This window comes from Lepisosteus oculatus, chromosome 21 (genome assembly GCF_040954835.1).
Source record: "Lepisosteus oculatus isolate fLepOcu1 chromosome 21, fLepOcu1.hap2, whole genome shotgun sequence".
Lineage (NCBI taxonomy): Eukaryota > Metazoa > Chordata > Actinopteri > Semionotiformes > Lepisosteidae > Lepisosteus > Lepisosteus oculatus.
In genome coordinates this window covers 1,324,552-1,351,453 of record NC_090716.1, presented here as the reverse complement: position 1 = coordinate 1,351,453, position 26,902 = coordinate 1,324,552, and the positions used below count along the sequence as shown (strand labels likewise).

The 26,902-nt window shown below is 45.9% G+C and overlaps 1 protein-coding gene across 2 annotated transcripts; it reads left to right on the top strand.

Annotated features, from left to right (window-relative positions):
- Positions 1–76: 76 nt before the first annotated feature.
- On the top strand, positions 77–24,942 carry LOC107076203 (uncharacterized). Of its 2 annotated transcripts, XM_069181745.1 has the most exons (22): positions 77–969; positions 3,294–3,507; positions 5,148–5,267; positions 6,870–7,214; positions 7,921–8,268; positions 8,818–8,919; positions 9,617–9,712; positions 9,792–9,884; positions 10,675–10,749; positions 12,379–12,492; positions 13,459–13,500; positions 14,921–14,965; positions 18,125–18,205; positions 18,749–18,838; positions 19,489–19,581; positions 19,850–19,933; positions 20,436–20,528; positions 21,039–21,137; positions 21,558–21,576; positions 21,923–21,980; positions 22,533–22,602; positions 23,187–24,942. In XM_069181745.1, the coding sequence occupies exons 3-22, from the start codon at positions 5,207–5,209 to the stop codon at positions 23,192–23,194; spliced, it is 2,016 nt and encodes a 671-aa protein (XP_069037846.1). In that variant the 5' UTR covers positions 77–969; positions 3,294–3,507; positions 5,148–5,206; the 3' UTR covers positions 23,195–24,942. The 2 variants fall into 2 exon arrangements, with proteins under 2 accessions (XP_069037846.1, XP_069037845.1); XM_069181744.1 differs by lacking the exon at positions 77–969 and having other exon boundaries at positions 1,378–3,507.
- Positions 24,943–26,902: the final 1,960 nt, after the last annotated feature.

The window sequence follows — 26,902 nt, the reverse complement described above, 5'->3', positions numbered from 1 at the left end:
GATCAGTGATCTACAGCTCACTCGTGACCAGACTGAGTCTCTGGCTTCCGAATGTTTTCAGTGTTGTCTGCTATGATCATCTTTGCCCTTGTTGTCTGGTTTGTCTTTCTTGTTTCTGTGTGTCTGAAACATGGCTGCCATTGTGATCTCTGTCTGCTGCTCTCTCCCCTCGTTGCCACTGGCTCTGCTGTTGTTTTTGTTGTCTCCTCTGTGTTTGTTCTCATCTCATCTCTCTAGTTACCCCAGACAGTCCTGTTAGTTCTGCTCCACTGACTGATCTTTGTACAGACCAGGGCTTCCAGCTGATCTGATCTTCTGTCACTGGCTCAGTCTCTGTGGGCTTTGGGAAACAAGACCCTTCCTCACCCCCCAGCGTCACCTGCACTGCCTGACAGCTCTCTCATCTCCTGGAAGAGCCCCTGATTCACTGCAGCAGCCTCCGGGGGGCGCTCCTGCCCCTCTCCTGTGTCTCCTGGGTCCTGCACACTGCAGGGCCTCCAGCATCTCCTCTGTCTGCTCCTCAGCAGGAGGGTCACAGGACCAGGGCCAGCAGGACAGACTGGCTGCCTCAGGACAGAAGGCAAAGGGCTCTTTATAAAAGTGTCCCCCTGGATTTTACCAGTCATGGCCTGGTGTGTGTGAGGGGACTGGAGCATCATCCAGGTGGGGCTGGATCCCCATTACCTGTAAAAAGCTCTGAGTGGAGTGTCCAGAAATGTGCTACTGTATATTAGTATTAGGTGTTTATTATTATTATTATTTTATAACCCAGCTGAAAGCCGGATTCGCGCAGTGCTGGGTCTCCAGTGTGTTCGCTATCCCGCTCGCTGACTCTGCTGGACTCGGACCGGGACTCTCTCTGCCTGCTGGGCCGCAACAGAGCAGCTCAGAACAGCGCAGAGCGAAACTGAAAGCAGACCTGTGCGCGTTCACGGGGCGCAGCCCAGTTCAGCGCCTGGAGCCGGAGGGGTGAGTAAGACTCGTCCTCGCTTGTCCACCGTTAGTTTCTATTCATATACTGTGTATAAACGTCACTGTAGTCTGTTAGTTTAATACCTGTTATACAGAATATTTAATGAACTGAGTCGAGTGCGCGCTGTATTTACAAGTTGAGGAGCGGTGACTCACCGAGACATGTGGCCGAAAGGACGGTGAATAAACACCACAGGAATCAGGTCTGCGGCTCCACTCAGGGGCTGTGAGGTTTCACACACTTGAGCTCGACGCTGTTATGAAGGACCTCAGCGTCAGGCAGCTGAAGGGTTTCAGAAAAGACCTGGAAACAGCAGGAGTTTGAGCTTTCGAGGGAAAACGCTCTTCTTTTGGCACAATGTCAGCGAATGTCGGAGCTGCTGAAGTCCCTCCAGCGCCCGTATCAGAGCAGCTGGAAAATCCCCAGGACTCTCGGGAATGTGACACGTTTCAGCCCAACACCTCGGAATCTCCCGGCATCTTGTTTTATACTTGATATTTCCCCCGGTGATGATTTAATCAACACCGTCAGAGTAGTAATTTTATTTTAAAAAATGTGGGATTTCCACCCGAGTGCTCTGACCGGCCCGTCAGCTGATTGTAAAGCGCAGTAACATTTATACTGTATCAGTGTTCACCGCTTTCCACACCATCACTGAGGGATCAGGGAGAAAACACGGGATTATTATTAATAGATTATTATCAGTATTAGTACAAGCAGCTGTCGGTTACATCGTGCGTCATAAAATAGAAACAGAACTAAATGAGAGAACACTTTTACAGAGCATGCTTTAATATCATTTCTAGCATTAATAATACTGCTATTATGGATCATAACTTTGTAAACCAGAGCATTTTTAGAGTTCGCAATAATTCATAAACAGTATCTAATTAATGCTGTCTTGTTGATGTAATAACCCCGCCTTCTCTGAGCCTGGCTGCGCGTTCACGGTACAGAGTCGCGGTCACACGCACAGGAGCAGACTATTATTATTTTGTTATTGTAACAACAAAATACTATATCTGCAATTTACATTTTTTTATATTAAAAGGAAGACCAGGTAGAGAGAAAAGGAGTTCTCAGCACGGATTGGCTTGATCAGCCTGTGTATGTGGTTTCCTATAGAGATTGTTGTGAACACTTGATCTCTCTGTCCTGTATCTGAAGACCCAGAACCATCAGTTTGTAATATGAGCAGCCATAACCTGTGTGACCAGTGGGAACAGAAATGGGCTGAATTTCCAATTCCAAATCCCAAACCAGTTTAATAGAACTACAGTATCCCCTCAGTTGTACACAGTTCTAATTACCCTTTAAAATATTTACCCAAACCAAAGAAGTCAACAGTCTGGAAAAGGAACGTTCAATTGTATCAGAGGCCCTACTGTATAAAAATCAACCAGTAAAAGAAAACCGTCCTCGTTCATGAAGTTCCTCTTCCTTTACTCTGTGGGAGTTTGCAGCTTCCTGACTTCTGACAGCTGCTGATCTTATCTTCCACCTCATAAATTCCCAATTCTGACTATAAAACTTTGAGTTTAATTCCAGTCCTTGTAATATTCTTAATTTTTAAGCTAGAACTAGAGATTCCAGGGTCATTATTATTAAATGGCTTTATGATCAGTCAGAACTGATGGTTCAATAGAGACTTTGTTCGAGAGCGAGAGTTCCCATGAATTGTGCTGTGAAGCAGCCCTTCCTGCTAACTAGTCTCTGTAATGACTGATGTAATGTGTTTTCCAGCAGCCATATCACCCTGCAGCTCTCAGCTAGCATCTCCCTGCAGCTCAGCAGGTGTGAGCCTGGTCAGTACCTGGAAGGAAGACTCCTGGGAAAGCTAAGGCTGCTGCTGGAAGAGGTGTTAGTGGGGCCAGCAGGGGGCGCTCACCCTGCGGTCTGTGTGGGTCCTAATGCAACAGTATAGTGATGGGGACACTATACTGTAAACAGGTGCCGTCCTTCGGATGAGGTGTAAAATTGAGGTCCTGACTCTCTGTGGTCATTAATAATCCCAGGGTGTCTCTCAAGAAGAGTAGGGGTGTAACCCCGGTGTCCTGGCCAAATTCCCCCCTGGCCTTTACCAGTCATGGCCTCCTAATAACCCCCCTCTCTGAACTGGCTTCATCACTCTGCTCTCCTCCCCACTGAGAGCTGGTGTGTGTGAGAGGACTGGAGCATCATCCAGGTGGGGCTGCACACTGGTGGGGGGGAGTGGATCCCCATTACCTGTAAAGAGCTCTGAGTGGAGTGTCCAGAAATGTGCTACTGTATATTAGTATTAGGCGTTTATTATTATTATTATTATTATTTTATAACTCAGCTGAAAGCCGGATTCGCGCTGTGCTGGGTCTCCAGTATATTCGCGGCTCCAATGTGTTCTCTATCGCGCTCGCTGACTCTGCTGGACTCGGACCGGGACTCTCTCTGCCTGCTGGGCCGCAACAGAGCAGCTCAGAACAGCGCAGAGCGAAACTGAAAGCAGACCTGTGCGCGTTCACGGGGCGCAGCCCAGTTCAGCGCCTGGAGCCGGAGGGGTGAGTAAGACTCGTCCTCGGTTCGTTTATATAGATATACTGCTCATATAGTGTGTATAAATGTCACTGTAGTCTGTTAGTTTAATACCTGTTATACAGAATATTTAATGAACTGAGTCGAGTGCGCGCTGTATTTACAAGTTGAGGAGCGGTGACTCACCGAGACATGTGGCCGAAAGGACGGTGAATAAACACCACAGGAATCAGGTCTGCGGCTCCACTCAGGGGCTGTGAGGTTTCACACACTTGAGCTCGACGCTGTTATGAAGGACCTCAGCGTCAGGCAGCTGAAGGGTTTCAGAAAAGACTGGATGGTGTCGACACCTGGTGTCCAACACCCAGCTTTCCAGTCTGTGACATTCAGTGTCCGCGAGCATGTCCAGATCTGCAGAATGCACCCAGATTTCCTTTCTACTGATGAAGTCTTTCAGTTTGTGCCTCAATTTTAACCATGAAGACACTCCTATCCTGAAACAAGAACGAGTATCCCATGCAATTGATTCCTCTCCTGAAAACTGGAAGTTCGATAATGATAATGATAATGTAGGTGTTGTATAACAATTGTGCTGTCATGTGATGATCACATACAGTGAGCAAGAATGTACCATCTCGTAGTTACGTGATTTTTTTTCCTTGATGACAGCAATCCCTTTTGTAAATCAACACTGACAGAGTTGTAATTTTATCAAATCTGAGATTTCCTCTCCAGTGCTCTGACCAGCGCGTCAGCTAGTTGTAAAATGCAGAAACATTAATATCACTGTTCACTGAAGGATCAGGGAGAAAACACAGGATTATTATTGCTATTAGTACAAATAGCCGTCAGTTACGTTGTGCATCACAAAATAAAACTAAATAGGAGAACGTGGTAACAGAGCATGCTTTAATACTATTGCTATTATTAATAAAATTCCTGTTATGGTTGATAGTTTTGTAAAGCTGAGGATTATATTATATTCAGTTCACAATAATTCCTAAAGAGTATCTAATTCATGCTGTGCTCTTGATTTAATAGCCTCGCCCTCTCTGAGCCTGGCTGCGCGCTCACGGTACAGAGGGTCTCGGTCACACACGCAGGAAGAGTCTTTGTTTTTTTATTGTAACAACACAATATATGCAATACATGCAAGAGTACATATTGCATGTTCACAAGTACATAATACAATGGCAGTTAACAAAAACTGATTAAATGAGGTAAAGGTAAACAGCTTCCATGTTCTTATATTTAGAAATTGTTTATACTGTACATACTGTATGTGTATTTTAAGCCTACAGAGGGTCTCAGTTACACATGCAGCACAAGCGATTCAGCCTCCTCATGGGAGGTACAGGGGTCTTGAGCTGGTTGAACTAACAGCAGGAGACCCTGTGCCCTTTGCTGGGCTGTGGAAGTGTTTGCAGGGCACACACACACAGGTTGCGGAGATTAGAGTCTGTCCACCTCTTCCAGATACTTTCTCCAGACAAGCTCTCACAGAAAAGACATCAATATACAATAGATTGTTAGTAGAGTTCAATCAAACTGACTGGAATCAAGACATGTAAACAGTCACAGGTACCCAGAGGCTGCTGTACTTTCTAAATCATATCACAGTGATTATCACCCTATACTAACATGAGCTGGTATGTTGTAAATCCAGCTCTGCAGAACCCTCTTGACTCTGCGGCAGTCCTGTCGAACCTGGGACCCTCAGGAAAGATGAGGACACTGATTGTGCTGGGACTCCTGGCCGCTGTGTGGAGAGGACTGGGCACTGAAGGTACAGACCCTGTTTCTTCCATAACAATACTTGCAGCAATAAAACACCTTTCATCCCCGAGCTCTTCATACACATCTTTATACACACTTCCTCCACCTGCACACAGCCCAGGGGAGCAGAGAGAAACTGGCTCTGTGGTTGAATTAGGGGGATCAGCAGTGTGAGCACCCCTCCTCTCACACACAGCCCTGGGGTCTCTAGTGACCCAGCAGTCAGGAGTCAGTTTACTGTCCAGACTGTAGAGCCCAGAGTCAGGACAGCAGTGTGAGCACCCCTCCTCTAACACACAGCCCTGGGGTCTCTAGTGACCCAGCAGTCAGGAGTCAGTTTACTGTCCAGACTGTAGAGCCCAGAGTCAGGACAGCAGTGTGAGCACCCCTCCTCTCACACACAGCCCTGGGGTCTCTAGTGACCCAGCAGTCAGGAGTCAGTTTACTGTCCAGACTGTACAGCCCAGAGTCAGGACAGCAGTGTGAGCACCCCTCCTCTCACACACAGCCCTGGGGTCTCTAGTGACCCAGCAGTCAGGAGTCAGTTTACTGTCCAGACTGTACAGCCCAGAGTCAGGACAGCAGTGTGAGCACCCCTCCTCTCACACACAGCCCTGGGGTCTCTAGTGACCCAGCAGTCAGGAGTCAGTTTACTGTCCAGACTGTACAGCCCAGAGTCAGGACAGCAGTGTGAGCACCCCTCCTCTCACACACAGTCCTGGGGTCTCTAGTGACCCAGCAGTCAGGAGTCAGTTTACTGTCCAGACTGTACAGCCCAGAGTCAGGACAGCAGCATGAACACAGGTCCTCACTGATTGGACCAGACAGAGGATTGGACAGAGGGTCCTAAGACCCTCCTAAGACGGGTGAAGAACGCTAAGATACTGTATGTCCCCAGATCCTCACTAACTTTTACAGATGCACTACAAAAAGCACACTGACAGGTTGCATCACAGTGTGGTATGGCAACTGCAGTATTGCTGACTGTAAAGCCCTACAGCGGGTGGTGAAAACTGCCAAGTCCATCACTGGGGCTGCCCTCCCATCCATCCAGGACATTTATGACAGACGGTGCTTGAGGAAAGCTCTAAGCATCATCAAAGACCCCACACACCCCAGCTACAGACTGTATGACCCTCAACCATCTGGAAAACGGTACCGGGGCATTCGGGTCCGGACTACCAGACTCAGAGACAGTGATTACCCCCGCACTATCAAACTATTAAACTCCCAGCCTCTCTCACCTACGATCTGAATCTCACAGTGCCTTCTCTCATACCAAAACCTCACACACATATTGAAATCTACATCCACCTCACATGTCAAGCAGCTCACTCCCCATAATTTTCTATCCTTTATTTCATTCTGTTGATGTATGAATTTGCACAACGGATGTTGTTTTGCACATTACCTGTTACCTGTTGTTATTTTGCAGATTGTTGTTGTTTTGCACACTGCCTTTCTTTTCTTATACAATTGTATTGTTGTTGTTTTTTTGTACTACTTACCTTACAATAGCATTTAGTTACACCGTATACTGTACTTGTGTATGAGCATAATGACAATAGGCTTGAACTTGAACTTGATCTCATTGTCTAATGTGCGGTCCCAGGTTTCTCTGTGCAGGGTCCCAGGGAGCCTCTAGTGGCCAGGCCTGGGGATGAGGTGCTGCTGCCCTGCTCTGTGGACAGCACTGTCCCCCTGCAGGAGCTGGAGGTGGAGTGGCTGAGGACAGATCCAGACACCCTGGTGCTCCTGTTCTCCGAGGGGGAGAGTAGGCCAGAGTCCCAGCACCAGCGCTACCGGGGCCGAGCGGAGATCTTCCCTCAGGAGATTCCCAGAGGAAACTTCTCTCTGCGGCTGGCCAACGTCACGTCCGAAGACGCAGGAGTGTACAGGTGTGCCGTCCACACGGCGCAGGGCTCCGGTGAGACCAGAGTGGAGCTGAAGGAGCTGGGTGAGCTGGGAACACGGATATCGTCCTCTCTGGGAAACAGGAAGTCGAGTTATTCTGGAGAACACAGAGATACAGAAGTGAAACTGCGCTCTATGATAAACATCACCCTGAACTGGCCACAGAGAAAGGGCAGTGGACTTTATTTCCACAGCTCTGTAGCTAACTACCCTCCAAACTCTACTCCCACCAGCCCCCTTAGAAGCCCTGTATATAGAATGTGGGATTAACCAATAATCAAACTCATTGAGTAATGATCACCCAGTGTATCTATTTACAGTGACAAAAAACCTATTGTTATAACAGACCTCTGAAAGACTGGCGTACCACAAGGATCAGTATTAGGACCACCAAGCTTCCTCTGCGATAACAGGGATCCATATAGATTCTGTTACAGTTAGTAAACTAGAGCGCCCAGGTGGTACTGTACCTCAGCAGGAGGAAATACGTTGCAAGTGCTGAGCCAGAATACTGTTTGAGGTTTTAAAGGAAACCACACATGTGCCTGATCTTCAAAGTTTCAGTTAGATTGCACCTATTCGTCTTACTCCTTAAGAGTAAGAGTAGTAAGAGTAGTAAGGCTTTATATTTTTATCTTGGAAGTTGCAAAGAAAATTGAAAAAGATCTGGAACTAAATATACTTGATAAACCACAAGTTAATGTACACCAGAGCTGAGTGCGCTCGTCAACCTTATTTTTGTGTTTCAGAGCGTCTAGTTGTGACTGGAGCTGATCGTGCTGTTGGGTCCTACCCTGGTGGGGAGGTGGTGCTGAGCTGCTCTGTGGACACGAATGTCCCCCTGCAGGAGCTGGAGGTGGAGTGGGTGAGGACAGACTCTGAAGCCTTGGTACTCCTGTTCTCCGAGGGGGAGAGCAGGCCGGAGTCCCAGCACCAGAGCTACCGGGGCCGAGCGGAGCTCTTCCCTCAGGAGATTCCCAGAGGAAACTTCTCTCTCCTGCTCAAGGACGTCAGGACTGAAGACAAGGGGGAGTACATGTGCAGAGTCCACACGGACTCGGGTTCCGCAAACACGACAGCAGAGCTGGAACAGCTGAGTAAGTGAGAAGTCTTGAAAGTGAGAACAACACCCTGAGTGAACTGCCCTGCTAGTACTGCCCTGGTGTCTGTTCCTCCTGCTCATCAGGAGCATGAAAGGCTGATTCAGACCGGTGAACTGATTACAGTTACTAGCTGATATACCAGCTAAAATATACAGAGAGGCAGCTTCATAAAGCTGCTTATTCCTGGAGAGGCAAACTGTTTAAGTTCCAAAAACAGTTAATTTGTGTTATATTCGTCACATGAGTTAATAAAAGCTGTAGGAGAACATGACTGTGATATTATTGAAGTGGTTGTGCTGGAGACTCAGCCCTGTGTGTGTGGCACTGAGCTGAAGCTGAGTGTCGTGATGTTTCTCTCAGCACTCATGTCAGCCCCACTCCTGACTCCACACTCTGACAGCTCTTCCACAGCCATGGAGACACAGCATTGCCCTTGCAGGCCTGTGCTGTAGACTCTCCTGTCTTTTTACCTCCTGTGGTTACTGGGTGAACTGGCCCAGCGCGGCCCCACTCCTGCTGACTGCTCTCCTCTGCTCTTCCCAGGGTTTTCCACAGCTCACATCTGGATCCTGCTTCTGGCTCTTTCTGCACTGGGAGTCGTGATCCTGACCAGTGTGCCAACATGCCAGTTCTTGCTCCAGAACCGTGAGTTCAGCTTTTACCTCATTTCATGCTGCATCTAATAGTCTGCAACATCCTACATTGCCTGTGCTTAAAATCCTCACCAGAGCTGAAAGAAACCTTTGACTCTGATTCCTACTGTGTTGCCCTGAGACCCTCAGTCAGCCGCCTGCTCAGCCACAGTTGAGGTTTAACTGTACTGGGTCACCTGCAGTGCTGCAGTGCCCTCTAGTGTTCTCGTGTTGTAACTGCACCTCTGGTGCTGACACTGATCTCTGCTCCCAAAGAGGCGCTTGATGCTCAATTTAATTGTCAGTATTTATTCGTCAATCTTAATGACATTTAAAGTGTAAAATTGTCTTATACCCAGCACACATCTGCAGTAATAAGGACTATGAGCAGAGTTCAGGACAAACCTACAGACAGAGGGAACTTGCTCTTATTCCCAGTAGACAGCTGACGTCATGTCCCAGCATGCACTTTGCAGATTGAAACAGCTTTATTCATACCAGTGTGGTGAACACCAAGCTCCAGGCACATCTTCTGCATATCATCAGACATCCGAATTCCTTATCCTGTGGAATGTTCCTTTATCCAGTGGGCTGATGACATGAACCCCTTAATATATTAATTAATTCCACAGGATATTATACATTTTCACATTATACTTTCAAGTTTTTTCCCACTAACTCTCTAAAATCCTTCCTTTCTCCTGTCCCAGGTGAGACCAGCTGGCAGTGGTACTGCTGTCTGGTGAACTGTGTCGCTCCTGGGCTCCTCTTGTCTGTAGCCTTTATCCTGTGGGGCCAGACTGAAGGTGGGGGAGTCTGTTAGGTCCTTATCCACGCTGTGGTCTTGGGCTCTTCCCTGTTCTGAGATCTGTGTGTGTTTTGAAGGTTTTCTCCAGGAGTCGGTCACCTGCGCCACTGTCAGTGTGCTGAGGATCCTGCTGGTGTCAATGATGGCCCCTTATTCACATAAGTATCCAGGTGAGAGCAGAGCAGGTGATCTGGGACACGAGACTGAGTTCTCACATGTGTTACTGGTGGATCGAGACCCATTGGGAGGTAAACTCTTCAGCCCATTTGAAAGAGCTCCTGATCTCCACTCCACAGTCTTCAGATGTCATTAACTCTAGTCCCTGTGCTTGCTGGTTAGTGTTGGCACCCTGTGCTGTGTGAGATCTTGAGTGCAGTGTTCAGAGATGAAGAAATATATAGATGCCCAACACCTTGAGGAGAGCTGTTCTCCTGAGTGATGGCACTCTCAGGACACAGAGCTGAGTCTCTAACCCCCCAGTCCAGAAAGTCCCCCTTCTCTCTGGATACACTGTCTTGTACTTCAACCCCCAGTCTCCTGTGCCCAGCTGAACAACCCCTTCTGCTGCTGGAAAGTGGAAGTAATTAGTGTTGACAGCACAGCCATTGAAATCCCATGTCAGGAATCCTGGTGCCGAGTGTGTGATTTAAGACACACATTCCCTCTTCTTTAACAGCACCAGTGAAATATAAGTGCTGTGTAATACTGACTGATAATGGTCCTTCCATTCCACTCATCAGAGAGGTCAGATTGATTCTCGTGACCAGTGCTGAACCTGCTGTCCCTGACTGCTTGACAGCTGGTTCCTCTTGGCTCTGTGCTCCAGGAGGGAAAGTCTGTTCCCAGTCTGGGGGGATGATGGAGTCCAGCAGGTGCAGTGCAGGCCCCTTCAGAAAGTCATGCTTCAGTATTGCTGAGAATCGCTGGCCAGTGAGAATAAAAACTTCTGTTCTTTTTCAGACACCCTCTGCAAGCTTTTGAAGCATTTCTGTGTTCCGTTTGTGTTTGGTGTTGTTTTAGCAGAAACTTGTTCCGGTAAGTAAGAGGGATGTTTAGAGGGAATAAAGTGAATGAAGTTCTTGACTGGAGTTCAGGAGGAGTAACAACAAGCCAGTTTCACCCAGCTGTTCTAAATCACAGTCATTCCTGGTGACCCCAGTATGTATCTCACACAAACACCTCTTTCACCCCTGTGTCCTGCATCTCCCCCTGTGCAGCTGCCCCTGGAGTGAGGCCTCCCTCTGCAGGAGTCTCAGCCTCCTGTCCTGTGGCCAAGGGGCTGGCCCTCAGCAGTGCAGGTTAATCCAACACTTCAAACCAAATTCACAAAGCATCTGATTCCTGGACATCATTATTCCTCAGGAGCTACAGTTTAGTGTCCTATCCTCTCCCATCCATCCATTTTCTAACCACTTTATTCAATTTAGGGTCGGGGGGAGACAGAGCCTATCGCAGCAAGCAGCAGGCACAGGGCAGGATACACCCTGGACAGGACACCAGTCCATCACAGGACACACACAGGACACACACACACGCACACACACACACACACACACACACACACACCAGAGCCAGTCTTCCCAGAAGCAGATTAACCCAGAGGAAACCCAAGGGGAGAAAATACGAACTCCATGCAAACCCCAACTACCCCAGCAGTGCTACCCCCTGTGTCACTGTACCCCAGCTACCCCAGCAGTGCTACCCCCTGTGTCACTGTACCCCAGCTACCCCAGCAATGCTACCCCCTGTGCCACTGTACCCCAGCTACCCCAGCAGAGCTACCCCCTGTGCCACTGTACCCCAGCTACCCCAGCAGAGCTACCCCCTGTGCCACTGTACCCCAGCTACCCCAGCAGAGCTACCCCCTGTACCACTGTACCCCAGCTACCCCAGCAGAGCCACCCCCTGTACCACTGTGCCCAGCTACCCCAGCAGAGCCACCCCCTGTGCCACTGTACCCCAGCTACCCCAGCAGAGCCACCCCCTGTACCACTGTACCCCAGCTACCCCAGCAGAGCCACCCCCTGTACCACTGTGCCCAGCTACCCCAGCAGAGCTACCCCCTGTGTCACTGTACCCCTGTCCTCTCACTTGAAGTCAAACACTGAAACTCAGTTTCTGATTTTGTTGTGAACTAAGTACAGACAAAACAGATTATCGAGTTCTTACTGCCTTTGACTGGGAGCATTTACGTTTCTGTGTTTATTTGAAAGACAACACAAATTATAGTGTTGATGCATTGTAATTAGAAAAGAATGAACATTATGTTGTTCAGAACTGAAGAGTAATATTCACAGGCAGTGGAATTTGTTGTGCTAAATGAACAGTTTGTGTTCTAATTTCTAAATCAATGGTATTTCTGCATTGTTATTTCTGTATTATTTTACTGTATATAACATCAGTGATACTATAATGATCTTGAGAATGTCTGAAATGTTATGATTTTATATTTATCAGTTTATACAAGTAATTATAAAATAATAATGTAGATAATTCTTTGTTTTCAAAATATCACAGTCTGTACAAAGAACAAACATTAGTGTAATGATTAATATCTGGTCATTAATGAACGATGTAATACCAGTTTCTGAATGATTTTAAGATTTGTTTTTCTAATTACAGCACATAATTGCTATTTTTTGTTCTTTTTGTTTCATCGTCTAGTTGCTCTCATAGTATATTTTAAAATTAGGGCACCACCTACATTTTTCAAAGCAGTTGTCTGGAGTTTATGTGGATGCTCACTGATGGCATTCCTCACTGGGATTTCTATAAAAGGTAAAGATGTTCTGTTCAACTATGGGAAAAAAACTAGAGATTTTTTTTTATTATTTTCACACCAAACATGTTTTCTACACAAAACTAATGTAACGAGTAACAACAAGACTCATAACTTCCAGGGGCCTGTGGTGAACAAAAACACTTCATTTCCTCTGTAGACACTCTTATACAGTAGGTGACTCTTCAAAGCTCTTCAGACTGTAGTTGATGTAGAGCTGGCCAGCTTCATGTCTCTGTGGGAGCTTCACTGTCACTCAGTGTTAAAAGGAAATGAAGGCAGTTTCACTCATCAGGCTATTTTTTCTGTAGCTGAATGATCTCAGCAACTCATCCAGCTGTTTCTTGAAAAACCCAGCGTCAACAACAACAAGGCTGGATAGCTTGTTCCAGACACCCGCAAACCTTTGTGTTAAGACACTACCTCCTCAGACTGTCCTCGGTTTTATAGTAGTTTGTACTTTGATTTGATTATCGCTGTTGCTATTGAAGACGTCCACCGGGTTAACTTTGGCAGTGAAGATTATGTGTCAGGTCCCCTTTTACTCTCTGTTACTAAAGAGACTCAGTTCCTCCAGCTTGTCAGTGTGGGACACTCCCTTCAGACTAAAGAGACTTAGTTCCTCAGCCTGTCAGTGTGGGACACTCCCTTCAGACTGAAGAGACTCAGTTAATCCAGCCTGTCAATGAGGGACTCTCCCTTCAGACTAAAGAGACTCAGTTCCTCAGCCTGTCAGTGTGAGACAGTCCCTTCAGACTAAAGAGACTCAGTTCCTCAGCCTGTCAGTGTGGCACTTCTGCATTTTGCCAGCTGTCAGGATTTACAATTGTGAGCAATTCCATCTTGGGGTATACATCTAAAATTTAATTAAAAAAAGATTAAAAGATCTACTGCTGCTAATATGGTGTTATATAACAGAGTTCATATCAACCTTCTCATCTCATTCCTGGTTTTTGTTCTTGCAGCTTGGAGGATGTTTTCTGAGAATCCCTGTCAGAGATGCCCTGGTGAGTTCACTGCTCTTTTCTCCACCTGTGGACAGAAGTGTGTCTTGTCCAGGTGGGGTCACAGGCTTGCAGACAGCAGAGCCCATGAAGAGGCTCATGGGGAAATAGCTCCCATTCAGATGGTGTCCAGTACTGTTCCAGAGAGGACAGGACACTGGTACAATATGAACACATTGAGGACAAGCGGATCTAAACTGGGATTTTCACAAAAGGCTCTAATAATACTCATTTTCCATTTAAAAACATGATTGACATGGTACTACCCTACAAATAAACAATATTTTAATTTTAATAACATCAATCTAGTTCTTGCTTCTTGTGTCAATTGAACAAATTAATAGTTTTTCACTTCATTCTCACGAATGAGTGAAAGGATTCGGACACTTGGGTGACAGGGAATTGTTGTTGGTCAGGTGTTTGACGAAATAAATCTCATAAAAAAGCTGTTGGTTGACTCATCAAAATCCACAGTTCGTAGAAGACTTATCAGAATTACTAAAATCAAGACTAAGATTGCATTTCAATATATAAACCTCTCATTGACAAGAAGAACATTAAAGCCCCATTATGATTTGAAGCACAAAGATGAGCCAGGAGACCTTTGGAACAAAGTTGAATGGAGAGATGAGACCAAAATACTCATTAAAGATGAAGGTGTGGAATAAGATGAAGGTGTGAATGATGAACGTAGTAGTTGTTGAGTTGAGCTTCATCATGCATCATATCAGAATGACCCAGTGCGCACACACGCAGTGCCAAACATATTGGGTTTATGTAGAAGAAAATATTTCAGTAGTTATTGAAGAATACTTCATCGTACAATATGACCCAGAGCACACAGGCAGATCAGAGCAGAAGACTCTTGGACTGAACAAGACTGAAATCCAGTAGATCCTGAAGTCTCCCACCCCAGGAAACAGCAAGAATTGCAAGCAGCTGCAGCAGAGGCTTGCAGAGCAGCTCAGTGATCACATACAGAGCTGGGGGAGCTCATGGGTCACAGACTTCATGTAGGTCTTGTCTCAGAGGGATCTGCAGACACACTCTGACACTGACTTCATGAAGGTGCCCCAGTACACATGGTCACAAAAAACCACTGGGTTGAGTACAGAGAATGTTTGTGTTCTAATATGACCAAATGTTTGCATGGAATTTCTCCAAAATGAAACATGATTTTCTTTTTCATTTCCATCAGCTATTGTACTTATAATTCATCTCATGGTCACAAATACAATTTTTTAATTGTGAACCAAAGGAAGAGTTTTGACTTTGATGTCCCACTGTAGTTACTGTATGAGGCTGTGACTGTCTAACAAGCTACGAGGACAAAATCACTAGTAGAGTATAAGCACACATTTAGAACCCAGAGTCCATATTGGCTTTAGCCTCTGCAGATTCCTAATCTCTGCTCTGATTGCAGGTTGTATAGCAAGGAGTGCCTGTTGTCAACACCTCCTGCGATCAGGTAGGTTATACTGCTCTCCTTCCCCTACTGGCTCAGTCACTGGACTGCAGTGTTCCAGCACAGTGTGGAAAATACAGCCTTACATTCCAGTGGGCAGGCCTGTGCTGTCTGTCTGAGTCCAGGTTCACTGTAGGAGTGAAGGTGAGGTTAATCATCACCACACTCTGCCACACTTCCTTCAACCCCAAGAGCAACTGAGTGTCTGGACAGCACAGGCAGTGAAGCCCTGAAGGAGGTTTCTTCCCTGGGCCCTGAGGAGAGGCGCCAGTCTGCTCCCAGCTCCAGGGACACAGGGACACTGACACAGTGAAGCCCTGAAGGAGGTTTCTTCCCTGGGCCCTGAGGAGAGGAGCCAGTCTGCTCCCAGCTCCAGGGACACAGGGACACTGACACAGTGAAGCCCTGAAGGAGGTTTCTTCCCTGGGCCCTGAGGAGAGGAGCCAGTCTGCTCCCAGCTCCAGGGACACAGGGACACTGACACAGCGAAGCCCTGAAGGAGGTTTCTTCCCTGGGCCCTGAGGAGAGGAGCCAGTCTGCTCCCAGCTCCAAGGACACAGGGACACTGACACAGTGAAGCCCTGAAGGAGGTTTCTTCCCTGGGCCCTGAGGAGAGGAGCCATTCTGCTCCCAGCTCCAGGGACACAGGGACACTGACACAGTGATACAGCAGGCTGGGGGTCTGTGGATCTGCAGGAGGGAGAGAGCAGTGAAAAATGAGAAACTCGCTTTAAAAACCACCAGAGTGAATCAGTAAGTAGCTGCTTGTGTCTCACTGCTGGAAGTATGAGGAATAAGATGTGAGAACAGGAGTCAGCGACACAGCAGACGACAGACTGAATGACCAGAAAAAAGGATCATCACAATACGATCCCCTGTTCCGTCTGAGACCCCTTCTGGGTTCGCTGCTGCTGGCCTGTTATCAACCCCAGCAGCACATGAAGGAGAAGCCCACAAAGTGGGGCTTCAAACGTTTTCTGCTGGCTGATGCCACAAATGGGTACACCTGTGACTTCAACATTTACACAGGTAAATCTCCATCTGGGTCTGGGAAAGGCCTGAGTGTCATACTAGGCTACAGGTTACCATGTGTACGTCGACAATTTTTACATTAGCACACAACTCTTCAGGGACCTACATAAAATGCTGTTTGGAGCTTGTGGCACACTCGGGGAGAATCGAAAGGGCAATTCAAGGAAAACAGCCTCCCCAAGAAAGCCAAGAGAGGGTCACTGCGCTGGATCAGGACTGGCGAACTGCTGTACACTGAATGGATGGACACACGTTAAGTGACGATGTGCAGTTCCAATCATAAGCCTTACACTGGCAGTGAAGAGCCGAGATGGGACTTGGAAGTGCTGTCTGTGCCAATCCCTGCGCCTGTCAAGGACTACAGTTGGCACATGGGAGGTGTGGATTTGTCTGATGCCCAGATAAAACATTACAACACTGTGCAAAAGACACACAAGTGGTACAAAAAAACTGTTCTATCACTTCATTGACAATGCAGTTGTGAACAGTTTCATCCTTCACAAGGAACTTGCCCAGATACACAACTCCCGAGCTCGGTCTCAAGAGGCTTTTAGAGAAGAGCTTTCCAAACAGCTGGTGGGCATCACTGGAGGGGGGTGGTGGAAGGAAAGAGAAGAATTGTGGCCATTGCTGTGGGAATGGTTGTGGAGTCTGCTTGAAATCCACTGCCGGGAGCAAATATCGTGTTATGTGCAAACAAAGCAGCGCTACAAGACACCTTGGAAATGCAAGGGCTGTGATGTGGCATTGTGCCTTATTGTGGACAGAAACTGCTTCACCAGGTGGCACATGTGGCAGGCTGATAGGAAGGAAACCTAATGGCCTTTTTGCACAGTGTGTGATTTCATAGTTTGTAACACCATGGCTGTATGTACAGGTACTGTAGCTGTCATTCTCTTTTTTTACAGAGTTTGTGTTTTTTCTTTGCAAAAATGCCCTTCCCTTTAGTAAAAACAATTTGAAAAAAGAAAGTATTTGATATTTTTTTCCAAGCTTTTCTTACTTGCAAGCAAGGCATGGGTCTTTTGAGAGCGTGCGGGACATTGTCTGGGTGTGCTGCTAAATTTCAGAGGTGAAAGAACAGGAGGTGAGATGAGATTGATGCTGATCAAAACAACTGATCAGGTGTGTTCACAGGGTGGGGAACAATCTTTACAGGAGATTGCTTAGAAAATCTATTTTGAAGATGCAAAAAAAAACCTTGCCAGGTACAGTATGTCACTCGTACAATTGGAAATGCATAACAAGGCAAGCAGGTTTGCAGAAAGAGTGAGAGAAGTGTCTGACAGCTGTAGCATTTCAAACTAGAGCATTTGTCTTGCAACACATTCTGGGGACCCCTAACCTCTCCAAAAATGTCACCTTTTGGGTGAAAACTTGTACCATGAAGGAAAAAAAGTGGATTAAAAATTATGATCTTTAGGCAAATTCTAATATCTGAGATACCAGAGGGTAACATGCCTAAAACAATGTGTTCATAATACATGTGTATAACTGTCTGTAAAGATTTGCACATTTTCACATCTTGGAGAGACTTGGAGAGGTCTGGGTATATACATACATAATATGGTGTCTTGATCAGTTACAGTTTTTTACCCAAAGCAGTAGATATAGTAGGAAAACACTACTATACACTACTAGAAAATTCCAGGTTCCTAAATGTACCACAACCACACAAAAATATATCTTTTATAGAATGGAAAATGAAAAGTGTTTTTTTCCTGTTTGACCTTAGATATTGTCGGATTAGTGTGTATCCTGAGTAAAACTTACAAAAAATCTGATGTTTCAAACTGGAACTTCAATTCAACACCCCAATCAGGCCTGTTCTGTGCATATTTTAGAAGATCATTAGAGATTAGACAGGTATTAACCTGATTGTGTATTCAGAGGACACAGTCATTTAAGGGATGGTGTGATGATTACCACTAGAATACTAGACCTGTTTTATTCCTTCCTTTGGTATTTCAATAACATATACTGTAGGATATGTGGTATAGGTCTTGTGTTTCCAAGTGCTTTCATCAGGGTCTAAGGTTTAGTCACATGTGCTGTTGTCCTAGAACATGTCAGCTCATGTCTGCTGAGAGCTGACTTACTGTTTGACTCCTCTCTTCTTTTTCTCTACAGCTTCCCTTCTTGGTTTGATGTTCAGTATATTCTCCATATACATTTTCTATTATTTTATTTCTACACAAACAGATGTAATTGGTAAGTACAGCAGTAAACCTTTCATGGTTGTGGACATTTTTACAACCCTGAAAGAGAGGAAATTAGGGGCTGAGACTCCAGACCCTGTCCAGCTGGGAGATGGAGGCTCTGCAGTTGGGGTTAGATATCCGGGCTGTGATGGGTCTGATCCTGTGGTGACCCGACGCCTGTGTGCTGATGGGCTCAGAGGATCACCTGTGGTGTTCAGGACTGCTGCTGATGTGTGTGTTGATCAGCATGTTATTGAGGACTGCAGTCCTTGTGAGCTGTTGCTCTTGACTACAGTTTTCACTGGGGGTGTGCAGAAGTCTGGAGGACACTGTAAATGTCTGTGAGTGGTCATGTCCAGGAGGACAGTACTCATGATTCTGGCAAACCTGTAACTACAGAGTGTGTGACTCCAGGGGTCTTTCTAAATGAGTAAGTGGGGTAGTTTCCCTCCTGTGTTAATGAGATGAATACTGCAGCTGTACACCTCTGTACTTCACAAACTCGCTAAATTCACTTTGTTGAAACTTGTTTTCTCTGTTTTTCATTGTGCAGAATACATGAGTGGACTGGTTGTAAGTGCTATAGCTCTGCTTGTGCTTGTGCCCTTTAAGGAGTGGTGTGGTCTCTGGGGAGTACGTGCATGTAAGTGGAGTTGTGTCTGTTGTTCACCTGCTGGGGAGGAGATAGAGTTCCTCCCAGTCTAGTCATTGCAGAGCTGCAGTCCTCTGGCACAGGGCTGCTCAGAGAGGGAGAGGGGGGAAGGCATGACACCATTCTGCATGGGCACTGCTAGAGACAGAGCAGAACAAGCAGGAGCAGAGCTGCTCAGTGTGAATTGTCACTGTGCAGTAATTTGCCATTGAAGCCAGGACTGTAGCTCCTGGCAGAGCTCTTTCTGTATCATTTAAGAGTCATTATTCAGAGTAACTGAAGTGCTCTGACTGGCATTTACATCCATAATGTAATCTTAGTCATTTTAAAACCTCTTAATTAGACCGATATCTACTGTAAAACAACTGTAGCACAATAGACCTTTAATGTTTATAAAGGTCAGATTCATTGATGTAGTTTTTTATGAGCTGATGAAGATCATTATAACTGTGACACTATTGTATTGAACTGTGTGTAAGTGAATCATGAGCTCTGGCTGAAACATGAATCCCAACATCCATGTAGAGCGTTTGAACTAGACTGAGATCATTCAGGAGAAGGTCTTTGTTTGTCTCTGTGTTGTGTAGTAGTGGTGTGTGAAACATGAATGAAAGAGTCCTAATAGATTTTTCCTCTTTCAGCTTTGTGTCACAAACTTGTTCTTGTGGCTTTGCTGACAGTTACAATCACATTCAGCTTGCTTTGGCTGAACGAGGCTCCAGAGAGTGACAGAGGTGGGTAAGAGTGTCTGGTCTCTGGGGGCTCTGGGGGCTCTGGGGTGGCTCAGCTGTGTGGACTGGGCCCTGGGCTCTGGGTGGACACTGGGCATCTGTGGTCACCTCTGTCATTAGCCTGGACTCTGTGAAGGCTGATGCATATCTGGCCAGATGAACTTTACAGTGTAGCAAGCAAAAAACTGTTAGCTAAAATATTCATAAATTAGTGATTTATAAAACGACTTCACTCCACTATCGCCTCAGTGATGATATAATTTGATTACAGGTAGACTCGGACGGATGTGTGAATCAGTATTTCTCATCATTCTGAATTGTCTGGAGGTATTTGAGCCTCTCAACGGAATCCCTGGTAAAGTATAATATATTGAGTTCTGTGCTCTGGTCACTGGTACAGTAAAGTGTGTTGAGCTCTGTGCTGAGGTCACTTGTACAGTACAGTGTGTTGAGCTCTGTGCTCTGTTCACTGGTACAGTAAAGTGTGTTGAGCTCTGTGCTGAGGTCACTTGTACAGTACAGTGTGTTGAGCTCTGTGCTCTGTTCACTGGTACAGTACAGGGTGTTGAGCTCTGTGTGCTGGTCACTGGTACAGTACAGTGTGTTGAGCTATGTGCTCTGGTCACTGTTACAGTACAGTGTGTTGAGCTCAGTGCTCTGGGCACTGGTACAGTAAAGTGTGTTGAGCTCTGTGCTCTAGTCACTGGTACAGTAAAGTGTGTTGAGCTCTGTGCTCTGGTCACTGGTACAGTACAGTGTGTTGAGCTCTGTGCTCTGGTCACTGGTACAGTACAGAGCTCTGTAGTGTTGTGTCAGTACCTGGATCAGTTTTCCCAGCTCTGCTGTCTGTGTTGCAGCCCGAGCTCAGGAGGGGGTGTACGTGCTGGGGTCCTCAGTCCTGCCTGCGGTCAGTGCCATTGCTCTCACTGCAGAGCTCATCCTCAAGGCAGGTAAGTGACCTGCCCAGCTAAAGACCCACAGGACAGGCTCCTCTTGGCTCCTATGCTTGAACCCAAACACCTCCAATCACTCCTCAGTCTGGGCCCCTGAGCCACAAGCTGAGTTTCCTCTGCTACTCTCTCGTACTGTCTCCTTCTGACACATCTGCAGACACTCAGATATGCAGGAGAATCATCTCAGACACAAAAGCCACAGAATCCCTTGAGTCTACAGGCAACAGGAATCCTCATTCAGACATTTCAGCTCCGGTTGAGAAGTGCTGTAAAGCAACCTTTAACCTTTAACTAGAGGGTATGTGTTTGTAAATGTGTGTTCTGATGAGTCTGATGAACAGTAATAAGGAACTAATCAGCTTTTACACACAGATTACCCATGATCTGTTTAGAGCTGGTATGTATTCAACAGAATTCTAATGATGTTGAAGTCCGTCTCTAAGTCTCACTGGTAAGAGGATGGTGTGATATAACAGGGGCTCATTTTTAGCTTCACTGCTGTTTCAGAAAAAGGCCGCCGCACTCTGACAGACCTGCGCTTGGTGGTCTTGCCCTGTCAGATCCTCCTCATTGTCTGCTGGCTTGTCTTGCTGATGTGTGCGGACTGTAAGTACCTCAAGCATTCTGCACCAGCTACTGTCCTCTGATCACTGTGGGCTGTAGTCCACTGTCACCACTAGTTTGATCTGAAATCACACAAAGTGTCACTTTGTGTAGAAAAGTGAGCAACACAAGTCTAACTATGCAGGAAAAGTCTGAAAGTCTATTTTTTGTAACGTTGGGCTTGTCCACTCTTTTCCAAAGGGAAGAGCACAGTTAATGCATCAAGTTTCATAAATATTATCATCATCATGAGCTCAATGTATTTGACCTTGGAATGTCTGTGGTGCAGTAGAGCCCAGTGTTCACTGCCAGCTGTGTGGTGAGAGTGAGGCTGTGTTGTGCTTCAGGACAAACAGCTGTGGTCTGGTCCTGTACTGTTGATATCTGACATCTCACATTTTATTTCCTGCTTTGCCCCTCCAGATAAGGAGGAGAAAAACAGGTGAGTAGAGTTTCTCATAGTATAGTAAGTATTTATCTTTACTTTATAGTGTTTATAAGGCAGTGCTTATAATTCTGAAAGTGTTATTTATCACTGTGCAGTATTTAGGTCAGTTTCCTTATCAGCAAATATTCTGTAAGCAACCTTAAAATCAGTCTGTTTAATTGTACCCAGATTAGTAACATAGCTTAATCAGAGACTTCAGCTCTATATTAGAATAACATACAAATATAGAATTACCAACAAAAACATAGGTTTAATGACCAAATCAAATTATACATCCTTTCTAATATACTTTAAAACTATATTAAAAATCTTGTTACATCTTGTCTCATTTTTCCCTGAGATCACAAAATAAATCTCAAGAGCCATCAGGACAAAATACCCACAATACACACAAACAGGTAGGTTGGCCGTTTCTTCAGTTCAGATGTTCCTCAGACAGACTGGTTAGATGGGGAAACTAAGGTTTACTAAGGGAACAGTTAGGATTATCATCTCTCTGTAGTGGCTGATGTGTTTTCTGACTGATCCTGTTGTCACAGTCCAGTCCTGAGCTCAGTCCACACTCCCCAGAGTCACAGTCCAGTCCTGAGCTCAGTCCACTGTCCCCATGACCACAGTCCAGTCCTGAGCTCAGTCCACTCTCCCCACAGTCACAGTCCAGTCCTGAGCTCAGTCCACTTTCCCCACAGTCACAGTCCAGTCCTGAGCTCAGTCCACTCTCCCCACACTCACAGTCCAGTCCTGAGCTCGGTCCACTCTCCTCATGACCACAGTCCAGTCCAGGTGAGGAAGAGGATGCAGGCAGGAGGGGTCAGGGGGTCAGGCCCAGGCAGGGGGGGTGATGTTGGGGTGTCAGTCTGTTTCCATTTCCTCGGCTGCTGTGACTGATCCCAGAATCAGGGCTCATGCTGTCTCACAGGGAGCTGATGAGCCTTGTTTCTGGATTCCAGGAGGAACAGGAGCTGGAGGAACAGAAGCCGTTGTCTTCAGCTGGAGCCCAAGAGTCCGCCGGCACAGCAGGTCCGGATGAAGTCTTCCCAGAATCCTGCAGGCTGTGAACCTGTGTACCTGGAAGGGTTAATCGATCATGGGGGGGGTGACTGAGGACACAGTGGGATTGATCTCTCATGAGAAGTTTAAATCAGTGGTTATTTTCTGTGAAATATCACAGCTCTTCCCCAGGCAGCTTGTTAAGTGTTGACATGAGCCGGGCTCGAACCCGTGACCATGAGCTCAGTCTGCAGCTCTACAGGAGCTCTCTGTTCCTCTCGGCCATGTCTGATACTGCTGCTGTCTGACCTGCAGGACGTGGGCTCACAGTCCTCAGTGTTTACTCATTCCTCACTCATGATCAGAGTCTGTGTCATGAAGAATAACTGGGATACGAGTGTGTCAGAATTGCATGGAAATAACTGCTCTACATGGGCTTGTGATTGTTCCTACACTTCTGATCATATTGCTCTTTTTAGACCTTTGAGCAGTTACAGATAAATTGTGAAACTGAAGGGTGACTGCTTCGATGTCCATTAGCATTCTTTAATTTAATCAGTAGTAACAGTGCTGTTGTGTATTTGATGATCCAGTCCCATGTGTGGTTCTTACAGGACTGTGATGTGACCACCATGCGCGATGAGGAAGTGATGTCAGCGTGTGATGTCACAGAGGAAGCCTGATCATGTGACCCCACTGAGTGCCAGCAGGCTCTTTGACTGCAGAGATCATGTCTGCTGAAGCAGGAGCAGCTCCTCCTGGTTACTCCTTGACGCACAGCTGTCTTGCCTTATGAATCTGCTTTCACTTCTGAAGCAGCAGTTTCTCTGCCTGTAGCAGATGGTTGTGTTAGCAGCTGAGGAAAGAAGGGAAAAGAAATGAAATATATGAGAGCAAAGAGACGCAAAGACCGTCTCTCAGAAGCGAGTGGCTTTGTGCTTTATTTATCTATTACAAAAACAACATATAACGCTCTTTCACAGAAACACATGAACAAACCTAAGCATCTCAAAATAATTCCAGATAGTCCCAGCAGAACTGAGCGGAGTCTGTTTCTGACTGCAGATCCCCGAGCAGCCTCTCAGTGTGTCTGCACAGCTCCCTCCCTCTGTGGGGCAGAATGGGTCACCCATCACTGGCAAATGATCCTGGCAGAATGCCAGTCAGCAGTTGGGTTCTCAGTCATTGGGAGCAGCCCCCTGTCTCCGGGGACAGGGACACCTCTGTGAAGCCCCCACCACAAAGACACGGGTCTCCCCCCCCACTCATAATGACTTGAAGACGGCAGAGTCGGAGATACAGATCAAGGTTTGTTCTCAGCAAACCTGTCTTAGGGCTGTCTGAGGTCTGTGTCCGTGAATCCAGTCCCGAGTAATTGTTGACAATTACAATCTGAGCTTTAATGCAGCAGGTCCAGTAGGGGTGTTGCATTTTCCCTAAAATGTTCCCTTCTTTCCAAGACATTTAACTTCAACCTTTATTAAAATCATTTAGAATGGGCCCATGGTTTTCTGGGTATTTTAATAGGCTGATCAGGGCTGTGTCTTCAGCAGACTTATTGAGATATCTGTGTGTTTGCTCTGACACTTATCAGTGTACAGAATGTGGACAGAACACAGTCCTGTGGTCATCCAGGGGAATTGTGGGTAATTTCACATCTGCTGAGCCCAGTATGTTAAGAAGTCTAGGACCCATTTTATCAAGTTATGATTTAAATTAAAGTTCTTTGAGAGCTTCTGTATACACTAAGATTTTGTGGGGTTTTTAACTTGGCAGTATATGGAATAGTAGATTTCTTCCACAGAAAGGGAATGATAGGTAAAATGAGAACATCTGAAAATATACAGTAAGTTAAAAATGTCACATAACTGATCTGCACAGGATTTGAGGAACTTTCACACTCATTGTCTGGACCTGCGCTTTGCCTTACACTAATTATCCTAAATCGACTACGCATCCCTGCTGATCAGCTTCTGGTAATTGTAGGTTTTAATTCAAAACGTGTGTAAAACACAACTCCCGGCTCTCGCACTCGCTGCACCAAGAAACAGGGACATGAATTCCCCAACTATAATGCAAACGCACCAGACAGAATGGCACATTTCTAGTAAAGTCATTGGTATATATTGTATAAAGGTGTATGTTATTACTGTATTTTATAACTGTGTGTGGTTCAGATGAATATGTATTTTTTGCATTGTTCTATGCTCCGACTTACTTTGCTACTGGATGTACTCGAAAGTTCACAGAAACGTCGAGAAACACAGACTTAAGATAAGCTAAAAAGTGACTTATTTGACTCTATTCAGTACAGCCTTTAACTCAACTTTATGTATTATAGTAAAATAAAATCATTTTTAATGTACTGTATGTAAAAGTTCAAGTTATTTTAATGTTGCTTTCCGCCTTTGCGTGCACGACACGTACAGTACGTGGTACACCAAGTCAAAATCACATTTTAAGTTAAATGTTTAAATGAAGGTAATGTTAAAAAATGTCACCCATCACTCGAAACACTGTGTGTTTAAGACTTAAGTTATATATATGGGTAATGATTGTGATTTAGCACTGCTGGGTGAAACTCTTGTCATTATTCCTCATGAGAACTATACTGTAAGTCAGTTAAGAACTTCCAAAAAGACACATTCAGTCAGTCAAATCCCTCCAAACGTCCCTCTTACTTACCGGAACAAGTTTCTGCTAAAACAACACCCAACACAAACGGAACACAGAAGTGCTTCAGAAGCTTGCGAAGGGTGTCTGAAAAAGAGAAGTTTTTACTCTCACTGGCCAGCGATTCTCAGCAATACTGAAGCATGACTTTCTGAAGGGGCCTGCACTGCACCTGCTGGACTCCATCATCCCCCCAGACTGGGAACAGACTTTCCCTCCTGGAGCACAGATCTGACCATCAATCAATCTGACCTCTCTGATGAGCTAGTGTGTGTGAGAGGACTGGAGCATCATTCAGGTGGGGCTGCACACTGGTGGGGGTGGAGGGGATCCCCAATACTTGTCAAGAGCTCCTGCCTCCAACAGGGTTGATGACTTATCAGCTCTCTTCCCTCTAATTTGTTTCCTGCTGAGCAGGTGACTTAATAACCCGAGCGGTGTAAAACAGCTGTAGTGCAGGAGCCACAGGGCTTCAACAGGTCCCGTGTGAGAACTGGGATCGAGCGAAAAGACCCCAGGCAAGACCCAAGGAGCATCATGACATGTTTCTGGTGCTGATTTTGTGTTTGCAGTTTGCCAGCTGAGCTAAAGGAAGTACCAACAATATGTAGTTTTAAGAGACACTTTCAAGTACTACCTATGGAGTTGACAGATAATTTATTTCAAAACTCTGAAGGCCTGTTTATTTTGTCACATTATGTGAATTTTGGATTGACTGTTTGCTGTTCAGTCATCTCATTGATGATGCGCGAAACGCATCTCCCGAAGGATAAAAAACGTTTATGAAGTTCTCGAAGATTCCATTTACATCGTGCAAATGTTTCTTCTCTGATATTCCGTTTGATGTTTGTTCGACAGTTGATTGATGTAAACTGCAATAAACCGCTTACTTACCTACTGTACTTAGTACTGTGCGCGCGAATGCAGTTTGACCGTGCCTGTTTTTATTCTCAGCATTGCAACTACAGTATAATGCAAATCGTGCACTGCACATCTTCGACAGTCAAGTTCAACAGTTCACTAATCACTATAAAAAGCACCAACTTTTAGGGGTTGACGTCTATTTCGCCATGATGTTGTGTACATCTTGCACGACAAGCATAGAAGCATTCACATTTATAGCCAAGAGTACGTTATCAATCAACATTTATACTTGGTCAGCTTTTGCACTCTTGGGCTGTGCTACAGTACCTCTTGTCTCGATCACCACACTTTCTGTAAGCAATCGCCGCAGACTTCCTGACTGTTGGTGCCGGAGCTTCGCCACAGGTTCTGCTTGATGTGTCATTTAAGTCGATAATCAAGCTTCCAATTGTCCCATCTTTTCCCAGTACAGAAAGTTTCGCCTCCTGCAGTAGCTTTCAGACAGATTTCGCAAACAGCATCGTCGTGACGGTCCCGATTCGTAAAACTGTCCCTCAGCTTCACCTTCTGCTCTGACGCAGAGCTCGGTAGTTCCCTGTTGGCAAGCTGGTTCAGACAGTCGGTTTTTAGTCGTGAGCTACACTTTCTCTCGGGCACTGTCGGTGACTGTTCGCTTAACTGCGTTTAGACAGAACGGCGGATCACAAAAAGAAATGAATTCAAATAACATGAAGGTAACACTGTCCAAATATTACACAATTGTCTCTTTACGCAACACCTCACAACGAGAAGG